Here is a 12,352-nt window from a genome sequence, read left to right as displayed (position 1 = left end):
TCCTAATACCAGTAACAGACAATGACTTCTAACTTAGCATCCATCCATTATCTGTAACCGCTTATCCTATTCAGGGTCACGGGGGGGCTGGAGTCGATCCCAGCTGACATTGGGCAAAGGCGGGCTGCACCCTGGACAGGTCGCCAGACTATCAAAGGGCTGACACATAGAGACAGACAACCATTCACACTCACATTCACACCTGTACGGGCAATTTAGAGTCAACAATCAACCAACCTGCATGTCGTTGGATTGTGGGAGAAAACCCACGCTAACATGGGGAGAACAAGAATCATCTTGGTCATACTCTCTGCATTTTGGTGACTCAAATTTAAAGGCCAAGTTCCCGGGCGTCTTCACCATCTCTGATGCCCTCAAATGGCTCAATAGTGTCTTACAACCAATCTGGTCCAATGATGCAGCATCTGCTCTTTTAGTAGCTGTTGTTCCCTCTTTTGGAAACTGAAGGACTCCATCTGCTGGTGGAATGCTGCAATATAAAGTAATCAATGTTGATCATTCATAATGGGTTGCATATTGTAGTAAAAACACCTATATCACACTTTTATTTGAATGTCTGCCTCAAAAGTGACATTTGGTAATGTTGTAAATGTAATAGGGATGTATGATAGTTGAGAGATTTTGCAAGCTGTGTGTATTTTACTTTACTTTATCTTTGGTTATCTAAATTTGATTTCTCCTTACTTGTCTATTTATTTAATTATTTCTTACTATCATTCATTATTATTAATAATATGAATTATTATTATTTTTTATTTTTTTTTATTTATTTAGTTTTATTTTAGTTCAGTTTTCCCTTTTGTCGTCTTCTCCCTGTCCTGGTATGTGTCCAACATTTTGTTGTTTGTTGTTGCTTAGGGCATTTTTATTATCATAAACACTCCCCCATCCATCCCACCCACCCTATCTCCATGGCAGAATAAATGATACAAACAATAAAGATACTAAGCAGCAGCACAGTACAAAGAGGTAGGTTTGTCAGGACAATAGAACAAATTAAAATAAAATAGAATAAAATAAAATAAAATAAAATATAATATAATAAAGCAAAAATAAAATAAAATAGAATAAAACAAGATAAAATTAAATTAAATTAAATAAAATAAAATAAAATAAAATTAAATTAAATTAAATTAAATAAAATTAAATTAAATTAAATTAAATTAAATTAAATTAAATATAATATAATTAAATTAAATAAAAATTAAAATTAAATAAAATAAAAAAAATAATAATCACTGCTATCATTTTCTGCCTTTTTCCTGCTTTAGATCATTGTATATTAAATACCTTTGTGACGGACCTTTTCCTTCCCATTTGACATTTATAGACTAAATGCTAATATAATATCCCTAATATATATATATATCTATAGATATAGATATATTTATATATCTATATCTATAGATATAGATATATAATTATATTGCTTATGACATTTTTTTCAAATTATCATTATTTTCATTTAGGGCTAATTTTATAGGCTGCTTAATACTTGGTTACGCACCACCAATATATGATATAGCGCATTAACAAAGAAGCAGTGGAGTCCACCCTTTAACACACATCCCTGGGTATCTCCAGTTCCTTTAACACACATCCATGAGGGTATACCCTGGAGGAGTGTAGGTGGACGTTCAGTTCAGGGATGTTTACTTGGTTACGTGCAACAGACGTCAAAGCGCATCCATCGTCTCCCAGCATGCAGCAGGAGGCCGTTGAGAGCATCCAGCAGCTGGTAGTGAGTTACTAGAGCGCCCAGCAGGCAGCAGCCGACCGGTCAACACAGAACAACACATCCAACCACCAACCACTCCATGTGAGGAGGACACACTGAGCCGTCTAACCTCACACACGGGCGACAAGACACAACATGCTGTTCGGCCGCCTGACGTGTTGAAAGACCATTGTCAACCCTCCATCTCCATCCTCTCCTGGATCGCAGCACCGAACAGGCGATGACAACAACGGTCTCAGCAAGCCCGCAGCAGATGAGGGACCGGCTGCTGCAGGCCGTCGACAGCAACAGCAATGTGAGTCTGGAGCTAGTAGCCGGCTAGGAAGCTAACTAGCGAGCTAACATTAGCGTGTTTACCTGCAAAACTCAACAAGGCAGTTCACCTAACAGCTGTCAGTGTCATTATGTTTAAAAGATGCGTGACTTAGTTGACAACCACTGAGCGGAACGACTGTGGAGAGATGCTCGAGAGAGCTCTTTGATTCTGACAGCTATGCTAAGCTAAGTTAGCAGCTAGCTCTGGTTAAACAGAGCTGGTTTATGTAGCATGCTAGCTGCTAGCCTAGCCGTGAAGCTAAAGCGGGTTTAGAGTGTTTAATGTCTAAAAGGGGATATAAAACAAACATGTAATCTACTTATGTTACTCTATATTGTGTTATATGTTCTACTACCTGATCTTTTTTTTCGTTTTAAACCGTTTCACGACATTAATGTCTTGTTATTTAAGTGTGGGAGGTAGCTAGCTAGCTAACGTTAGCTTGTTTACCTGCAAAACTCAACAAGTCAGTTCACACAAACAGCTGTCACTTTAAATATGTTTAAAAAACATGCCTGAGTTAGTTGACAACACTTGTACGGAATGACTGAAGAGATGCTTGAGAGAGCTCTTTGATTTTGACAGCTATGCTAAGCTAAGTTAGCAGCTAGCTCTGGTTAAACAGCAACCTGGCGTTATGTAGCATGCTAGCTGCTAGCCTAGCTGTGAAGCTAAAGCAGGTTTACAGTGTAACGAGTAGAAGGAATAAATAACCCTACTTATTTCACTCTAAAGTGTTTATATGTTGTACTAGGTGATGGTTGTTTCGTTGTAAACCGTCTCAAGACATTACTTTATTGTTATTTAAGTGTTTAGGTAGCTAAGCTAACTCTTAGCTTCAGTAGCTAACTCTTAGCTTCAGTAGCTAACTCTTAGCTTCAGTAGCTAGGAACTAGTCGAACCCTTTACTTAAGTTAGTTAAAAGCTAACGGTTAGCTAAATTAGCTTAACACAGGTAAGCTAAGTCTGCTAAGAGACTCAACTGTTGGTTGACTTTCTCGACAAGCAAAGAAACTTTGGCTTTGTGCTTCACGTTTTTGCTCCACTGCTCCACTTTGGTGAACATGTTTGCAGTGGTGAGGGTTTCTGGAGTTGACATTTTGCCATGTCAACGTTATTTTTCGATGTGAAGCCAAGCTAATGTGTCTGAAGCTAACTCACAAGCTAACTTAACCCCCCCATACTCTCTCACTCACACGTTGCAGGCAGCACGATTCAACAGCGTTTTCTAGCCATAACATTAATATAGGAGGCTTGGTTATTAATCATGTGAGTACCAGTCATGTGAATTGTCTTCTAATATATGTATTCTGTTCCTAATCTTCTATTTAAATGGTTCATATTTTGTTATACTTTGTTAAGCTCTTTTTTTTTTACTGTGTTAGCTGACAATAACCTGATATTTTCAGGTGGAATTTCATTTCATTCTCACTGTGCTATATCATTTTCCACTTTGTTAATACTCTGTTTATTGTCAATACTGTATATACTGCTCCTACTTTTTATTCTTCCTTCTATTTAAATGGTTCATATTTTGTTACTCTTTTTCTTTTTACTGTGTTAACTGATGCATCTTGTTTTTTGCACTATCCCCTTTGCTGCTGTACACTGCACATTTCCCCACTGCGGGACTAATAAAGGAATGTCTTGTCTCGTCTTGATAAATCTTCTTCTATATATCAGGATATCTGATTACAATTTAAGTTAAACACTGACTTTCACTGGTTACCACTAAATAATCACTTTGTGTTTGAGCAACAATGCAGGTGAAGTAATACAAAATGTCTGTTTGTCCCTCGCAGATATGCAATATGGTGGCTGTATTGGAGGTAATTACCTGTCTTGAAAAGTATCCTATCACCAAAGAAGCACTTGAGGTAAGATTTTTATGTGAGCTACTACTTTATGTAGAAATGATGTTGCTCAGTTTGTTTCTAACTCTCACACATTATTTTATGCAGGATACTCGACTAGGAAAATTGATCAATGATGTAAGGAAGAAGACCAAGAATGAAGACCTTGCGAAGCGTGCTAAGAAACTCTTAAGGACCTGGCAAAAGCTGATTGAGCCTGGGCCGGCTGTGGCTGCCAGCGCCCCTGGGTCCACCAATGGCAGTTCTCATCCCTGCAGAACAGATGCCTCTCCTCCTGACATGTCTGTGTCAGGGAAGGGTGTCCCTGAAGTCAAAATCAGAAACGATGTTCACAACACATACTCGCCAAAAGCTGAGAAATCCGGCAGCCGCAAACGGCGAGCAGAGCTCAGAGACAGTGGAGTGCACTTACCAGAAAAAATCTCCAAGATGTCTTCGTTTGATAACTCTGTTTCCCCACCACCCACCAATGGGATTGCAGGCAGTCCTGATGCCCTGCCTGACCAGCAAGTCGTCCCGTCTCCTGACCGATCTCGGATAGAGCACCTTGATAATGATAAAATCAACAGAATTCCGGTTAATGCCGTCAAGCCTCGCCCCAGCTCCCCTGGAGTGGCCAAACCACCTAGCACTTCCTCTATGATCAAGGTTGCTGTGATGCAGCAACAGACCAGATTGGATGAAGGAGGAGGAGGGGGGTACTATCAAGCCAAAAGTCCCCGTGGCCTCACCACCAGTCCAAGGAGCATGAAGCAAGACACAGTGACCAAGCGCTCTTCAGCATATGCACCGAAAGCAACACCTATCCCAAGCCCTTCCTCTAGAGATTCCCCGTTGTCTTTGTCCCAGCCTGTATCCAATCCAGCCCAAACATCTTACGCTGACAAGCTGCCACATTCTTCTCAAAGGTCTTCAATGCACTGGGCCAGTTCGTCAGAAGTCCCCTCTCATTGCCCACCACAAGACATATCTTCAACACTGGAATCCCCATCAGTCTCCCCTTCACCCTCTCACCCCAAACACAACTCAAAACAACACAGACCGACATCTGAGGGAGCCACGTCTGTGTCTGATGACACTGACGGGACAAAGGTTCCCAGGAAGTACAGGCCAAGAGACTACTCTGTCAACCTAGATGGCCAGAAAATAGAGGACACGACTAAACCTGTACGATTAAAAGAACGCAGATTAACATTTGACCCTGTCACTGGTCAGATCAAACCTCTGGTACATAAAGAACCTTCTCAAACAGAGGAAGCCCCCACTCCTGACCCCGCTGAGTCTAGGCAGAGAACTGAAAGCACTGTACAACAGCCTGCTGTCCCAGCCCTAACCCCAGTTCCAGCCCCAATCCCAGCCCTGGCCCCAGCCCCAGCCCCAGGTCCCAGCCCTAACCCTTTCCACCAAACAAACTGGAAGGAGCTGTCCAGAAATGAAATCATCCAGTCCTACTTGAACCTTCAGAGTAATGTGCTCACCTCCTCTGGGGTCCATGCCCCTAGTGCACACTTTTTCATGTCTCAGTATCTGAAAAGGGAAGAACAGGAGATCAAGGACTCGCGGAAGATACATGTTCTGCAGACGGACAGCTCAGTAGGGGATTTACCGGGCTTGAGCCGGGAGGTGACAGACGGGGACCTGGACAGGGTACACACACAGCATTGGCCGGGGGTGAACGGTTGTTATGACACCAAGGGCACCTGGTATGATTGGACAGAGTGCATATCATTGGACCCTCATGGGGATGAAAGCAAATTGAACATCCTGCCATATGTTTGCCTAGACTGAGGGGTTTGGGAAGGTTGCTGTCCTTTTCCACTCCTTTCCTTGTTTCCCCGCAGAGACGAGATACTTTGTGATTTTGTTTGTCCACTGTGAGTTAGGCAAAAGCCAGGCCTGCTAAACTCCCGCCCCCATGCCTTTTCCTCGTTCTGTGATGATCTAATGAGATTTTGGTATAAAAAGAGTAAAGAGTAAAGATTAAAAGAATAGTTAAGTTTGTAATACCAAGGGCTGTTTCTGTTTTATTTTTCAAACTGAAAGCCACAGGAATGAGGAGGCCCTTGTTGCAGAGTGCTGCTACTAACACTGAAGGCAAGAAAGAGAGGACAGAATTATCCCAGACAACTGGAAATGGTGTTATGATGTGAATTTTTGATGTTCTGGATCATACCTCTATTTCAGGCTCACTGGGACGATACCGTTTTCTTTTTTTTACCTTCTGTTTTCTAATGAGGAATTACAATCTAGGGTTAAATTTGAGGAAAGTCTGGGGTTTAGCCGTCCTGTCCAGACCGCCATGTTGGTGCCCAGAAAGGTGTTGATAGAGTTCATCTAGCACAGGTAGAGCCGAACATGTCCAGAGTATGAACGCTGGATCATATTTGGCAGTTACAAGAAGCTTTATGTGAGATATAAAGAGTAAATTATAAATTTCTTATCATGTATACATCTATTTATTTTGACCAGTTCACTTATGGGACGTTCATTCAAACAGACGTTCAACGTTAAAGGGGCATACAAATGTTGTTGTTTTTTGCGTGGTCTTTCTTTAAGACTGGCCAATGCATTTGGTCATTAACATTCCATACTACACCCTTCAGCTACTTTCACTCTCTCTGTTCTCATCACATCGCTCCTGTACTCCCATCTCAAGTCTCAAGAGGAAATTTATTCAGAAAAATCATTTGGTTTCAAAATGGTTTTCATCAAAATAGTGTGGTGCTAATTTAAAATGAATTCAACTCAAGTGGAAAAACTCACGCCTCACTCGAATTCTCTCCAAAGCTTAAAATATTAAAGAATGTGAAATCGGATGGTGCTGATCCATAATTGCATTTTAGAGACAAAAATAAGGAAATGTTTGAATACTGGGACTCACTTTGTTTCTTTTCCTTTAGATATTGTTTGCCTTCTGTAATTCCATCACAATATTGTTCAGAGTTAAACAGCCTTAGTGAATGTACAGGATTGACACCTCTTATGTGCTTGTTCATAAGTTGACAACTTGTTGCTCTCTTCATCCCTGACTTAAATCAAATGTGAATAGTGACTGACGCTCAAAACAATCTATTTGCCCACAGTTTATTCAGAGTTTAAGACGCATTAGCTGCTTATGAGAGTTTAGGATGCTGTTTGAGGAGCATTTCTTTACATTTTCCAATACAGCAAACATAAAAGGGAGAGAAAGAGAGAGAGCCGTGTGCATCAGATATTCTCGGCATTTCCCATGTGACAACTAATACTTAATTTTGATTTCCCTTTACACACATCAGTCATTACAACTTTTTCTCACATGACTTAAATTAAGATTGGCTTCTGCGCAGCCTCTGCCCATTCATTCTTTCAGTCATTCATCCCTACCAATGTGCCTTGGTAAATCTGGATTTGCTTTCCGCAGAAAACACGCCTGTCCGTGGAGCTGGGCGTCTGTGCGAGAATTGCATACCCCACGACCCGACATGACGCTGGTATATGCACCGTTTCTGTTACTTTTTGTACACACTGATCTAGAGAGGGTGAAGCTGCAGACAATGAGAAAACTGCACAACAACGCAGCTGGCAATAAAGGAAAAGTGCTACAACTGGTTGATAAGAATCTGTTTTCTGGAGTTTTGACTGGGGGCATCTTTATTTGTTCAGTGTTTAACATCTCTCAATTGTTTGAAAAATAAAAGGATCTGAATCTTCAGCTCAGTCCACTGACTTGTGGGTCTTTTACGGTGCCGTTGTGTTCGACAAACTTGAATAATTTGAAACCAAACGTTCAGTCTGAGCTCTGTTTAACTTTTGCCTTTTGTTTCGAGCTTCAGTGTTCAGGTTGCTTTATGCTGTAATTTGTTGTACTTGCGCAGTTCAACCATGTGGAGGTGCACATTGTCCATTTGTCTCCTTTGTCTGCATCAGTGTGGGATGGTATGAGTAATTTCAGTTCAGTGGGAAGTACTTGATCAGACTTTACGTTTTTCAAGGCCCACAAAGAATATATGGCCCTCTATTTTTAAATAAAAGAATCATACTGAAGATTTAGTTTGTCATCCATCGGTGGAAACCTTGAATTGTCAACTCAAACAGTAAAGAAATGGCCTTGTGTGGACAAAAGTGACTTATTAGATGCAACAAAGATTGCATATCGGGTCCCTACATGTTTGATAGACTCTGGTATTATAACTATTATAGCTACGTCACTCTGTGCTCACGGATACTAGGATGAGTAACTGCCTCCCACCCCCTTGGGTGTGTTTTCTCTCAGACTCTGACTCAGTCCTCTGCACACCTGCATGATGTAATGGCACATGTGTCCTCTGAAATACAGCTGTATTTATGAGGAGAGACACCTGAGGTTACGTCATCATGAGTTTCCAAACTGTTACATCTTGTCTTGTTAGAATCTGATGAGTAGGACAGGAACCACTACGTCAGGCTGAGGTTGCACAATCCCATGAAATCAAAATTATGTCATTGGTTGATATTAGGGATTATTTTCATTATTTATTAATGTGCTGATGATTTTCTCGATCAATTGGTTTGTCTACAAGATGTCAGAAAATAGCTCCATATGTCTTTTTTTTTTAATGTAACCAACAGTACTAGAGCTGCAACGATTAATCGATTAATTGTCAACTATTAAATTAATCCCTAACTATTTTGATAATAGATTTATTGGTTTGAGTCAATTTTAAAGGGGAAAAAAAATCAATGATCTGATTACAGCTTCTTAAATGTGATTTTGTTTCTGCTTTCTTTACTCCTCTATGGTAGTAAACTGAATATCTTTCAGTTGTGGACAAAACAAGACATTTGAGGACGTCACCTTGAGCTTTGGGAAACACCGATTGTCATTTTTCACCATTTTCTGACATTTTATAGATCAAAGAACTAAATGATTAATTGAGAAAATATTCAAAAGATTAATCGACAATGAAAATAATCATTGCAGCCCAAAACCCAAATGTATTAAATTTACTATCATATATGACAAAGAAAAGCATTAAAACCTCATGTTTGAGAATCTAAAAAACAGCAAATGTTAGGCTTTTCTGCTTGAAAAATGGCTGAAAAGATTAATTATTGATTTGTCTGTCAATCAATTAATCGACTAATCATTTCAGCTCTGGTAATATAGACACACTTTTGTTCGCAGATCGACCACAAGAAATGCTTCTCATCATTTGATCACTCTGTAGAGCAGCGGTTTGTAGACAACGCGGGACATCTGCGAGTGCTTTGATAGATTTATAGGACACCCTTTCAGTGGTTAATTCTAGGTTCATTTTTAGCATGAAACCTCTCAGTCAGAAGCTCTGCAACCTCTAACATACTTTTGCTCGAGATGACACCCAACTCAGTTTCCAACACAAATGAATTCAGGTAAGAAGAAGTAAAGTAAATGTACCATGGAACCAGACTAGCTGAAACAAATGTCCATTTTGAAGGCAACTAGCTGCATCTTTGGCCAATGTCATTTTCCTGACTGCCTAAGAGTCAATAGCTCTATCTTTATCAACAGCCCTATTGTCCTTAACTTGATTATGGCTGGTCTGGAAAAACAACTTGGTATGTGACACAGTGAGTAGGCTTCGTTTTAGAAAATATATGTTGGTGCAACTGTCTTTATTATGTGATGATACAATGTATACGTTTCCTCCAGATGTCTCAGGAACAATCAATAATGACATGTTGCATTCAGGCTGAGGTGTAACTTAAAACATTTAACACTTAAACCTGCAGTAGGCAGAAAGTTTTTTGCATCATGGGCAAAAGTTCCATAATTACCTTTCAGCATTTTATAATTCAAGTGTTCTGAGAGAAAACTAGACTTCTGCACCTCCTCATGGCTCTGTTTTCAGGCTTTAACAAATCTAGACGGTGACGGGAGACTTTGGCCAATCACAGGTCATTTCAGAGAGAGAGAGCGTTCCTATTGGCTGTGCTCTGGCGTGTGGGCTGTGCTTGGTAGTTCCTCAACTGATCTCAACATGGCTGCCGGATCACAAACTTTCTCATTTAACAGCCAGACAGTACACTACAAGATGTTTCTGAAAACATTTGAGGCGAGAAATATTACAGAATATTGATTCATATTTGTCACTGTTTGTACGGTCAGGATATTACGATGGAGTATTAGGGACACATTGAGGGATAAAAATAAATCTGAGTTTTCGAGAATGAAGTCATAACTTTACGGGAGAAAGGATATTTCCTCCTCCACAAAAGAGGTAGTTTCCTCTCGGTCCGTGTGGTTCTTTCTTCGAAATAAACACAGTTTCTTGCACAATCTTTTCAAGGTCCTGATACTGATGATAATGTGGAGCTGATGTGCCAAAAGATGAAGTATTTCATTATTTGTGAAACCTATACTAAAGTATGACTTCACAAGATGCTCCACATTCCTCATTTTCACACAGGCGGCACGCTGCTCTATTTCCCCTCTAAAATAACATGAAAATGTACTACTTTATAATAATATGACTTTGTTCTCATAATATTACCACTTTTTTTTCTCGTAAACTTCTGACTTTATTCTCATATTACTACGACTTTTTTCTCGTAAACTTATGACTTTATTCTCATAATATTACACCTTTTTTTCATAAACTTTTGACTTTATTCTCATAATATTAAAAAAAAATTCTTGTAAACTTCTGACTTTATTCTCATAATATTATTACTTTTTTTCTCGTAAACTTCTGACTTTATTCTCACATTACTAAGACTTTTTTATCTTAAAGTTATGACTTTATTCTCATAATATTATGACTTTTTTCCTCATAAACTTCTCACTTTATTTACATATCAGGACTTTTTTTCTCGTAAATTTCTAACTTTATTCTTATAATATAATCTCTCAAGCTTTTCATGGACAGAAACGTGGTTTCACTTTCTTCATGGTGCAGGCCATACTTGCTGTTTCAATGTGAAACTAAAAGAAGAGAAAGAAAAAGCCCCTGTGACCCCAGAAAGAAATCCCCTGGCCTCTCCAACTCTCAGTGCGGTTAAATTATACACTGTGTCATTAATATATAAAGATGCTTCTTCTTTGAGGTATTTATTTATTTTGTCTTATCTTTTATTTGATTTGTCTTCTTTGTTAGATAAGTGAAATACATGAAATGTCATCTCTCTTTCTTTGAAATTCTGACTAAACATTTCATTGTATAATTGAATTACTAATATTGTTAGTCTGTCTGTATGTGTATATATGTATATATGTTTATATGTCAAATTAAATAAAAATATTGTTTTAAAAAAAAATGTAGAGTGAACTGTTGTAAATCAGTTATTACTCTGGAGCAGATTTTACACATCGTGGCGTGTGAAGGGAAGCTGTGTCTGTTATCTAAAGCCCTCATAGCACCGACATTACGTCATCTCAGTAGCTCATAAACTTCTTTCTTTTCAACAGTGACTCAAAGAAAGTGCGACAACTCGTCTGGTCGGCTGCCCGTCTGGTATGCAGGGTGATGGTGAGACCAGAAACCAGGGTGGGTCCTGGTTCAGGTTCACTCCCACCATTCAAGGAATTCGGGAAGTTTCCTTCCATATAAGGAGTTTTTGATGTCAATCGCGATCTGAGGAAAAGAAGGAGAAAGGTGGAGTCTAGGATCGATTAACGAAGCGTATCACCAAAGAGTATACAAGGAGAAGCAAGAGGAGTCCTGTCTGCGTATTTCCTTGGTTGCTGAAAGTTCCCTCGTCTGGAAGTCAATGGGTTTTCTTTTAATTTTTAGTTAGAGGTCTGAAATAAGGTCTGTGGTAAACACAAGCGTAAGAGATTTTAAAGTTTTATTCTATGACATAAAATACATCAGTAAATATCTCACAGTAAATATCTCACTTTTGAAGCCTTTATGTCATAGGCGCAGTTTGAACATTAAAGGTCCCATATTGTAAAAAGTGAGATTTTCATGTCTTTTATATTATAAAGCAGGTTCAAGTGGTATATAAATACTGTTAAACTTTCAAAATGCTCAATATACGGAGACATACACACAGCCCGTATTCAGAAATTGTGCGTTTGAAACAAGCCGTTAGGATTTCTGTCCATTTGTGAGGTCACAAATATACAATATATAGATCATTACAGTTTTAAACATAAAAATTCTAAATGTGTCCCAGTTTATTTCCTGTTGCAGTGTATGTAAATAACATCAGCTGACAGGAAGTAAACATGGACCCAAGCTGTTGCCTAGCAACACAATTCTGTTGCAATTCTGTTGAAATGCACTAAAACGGAGCGTTTCAGACAGAGGGTAAATACAGGTATATTCATACAGACAGAATGAGGAAAATAAAGTTTTTTTTTAACATTACAGCATGTAAACATGTTCTAGTAGAAACACAAAATACAAGTATGAACCTGAAAATGAGTACGATATGGGACCTTTAAGTATAGTTGACACG

At 39.1% G+C, this 12,352-nt stretch overlaps 1 protein-coding gene across 2 annotated transcripts; it reads left to right on the top strand.

The window, feature by feature from the left end:
* Positions 1-1,634: 1,634 nt before the first annotated feature.
* On the top strand, positions 1,635-7,645 carry crsp7 (cofactor required for Sp1 transcriptional activation, subunit 7). 2 transcript variants are annotated; one of them, XM_074650855.1, is made up of 3 exons: positions 1,635-2,054; positions 3,878-3,952; positions 4,037-7,645. In XM_074650855.1, exons 1-3 carry the CDS (start codon positions 1,980-1,982, stop codon positions 5,735-5,737), a joined length of 1,851 nt encoding a protein of 616 aa, XP_074506956.1. In that variant the 5' UTR covers positions 1,635-1,979; the 3' UTR covers positions 5,738-7,645. The 2 variants fall into 2 exon arrangements, with proteins under 2 accessions (XP_074506956.1, XP_074506957.1); XM_074650856.1 differs by lacking the exon at positions 1,635-2,054 and adding an exon at positions 3,068-3,344.
* The last annotated feature ends 4,707 nt before the right edge of the window (positions 7,646-12,352 follow it).

This window comes from Sebastes fasciatus, chromosome 11 (assembly GCF_043250625.1).
Source record: "Sebastes fasciatus isolate fSebFas1 chromosome 11, fSebFas1.pri, whole genome shotgun sequence".
In the NCBI taxonomy this organism is placed as follows: Eukaryota; Metazoa; Chordata; class Actinopteri; order Perciformes; family Sebastidae; genus Sebastes; species Sebastes fasciatus.
This window is presented reverse-complemented; position numbering and strand designations above follow the sequence as displayed.

Coding starts and splice junctions, on each gene's coding strand:
- crsp7 (XM_074650855.1), top strand. CDS start 1,980: ATGACAACAACGGTCTCAGCAAGCCCGCAGCAGATGAGGGACCGGCTG. Junction 2,055..3,877: donor CCGTCGACAGCAACAGCAAT/GTGAGTCTGGAG, acceptor TGTCCCTCGCAG/ATATGCAATATGGTGGCTGT. Junction 3,953..4,036: donor TCACCAAAGAAGCACTTGAG/GTAAGATTTTTA, acceptor TATTTTATGCAG/GATACTCGACTAGGAAAATT.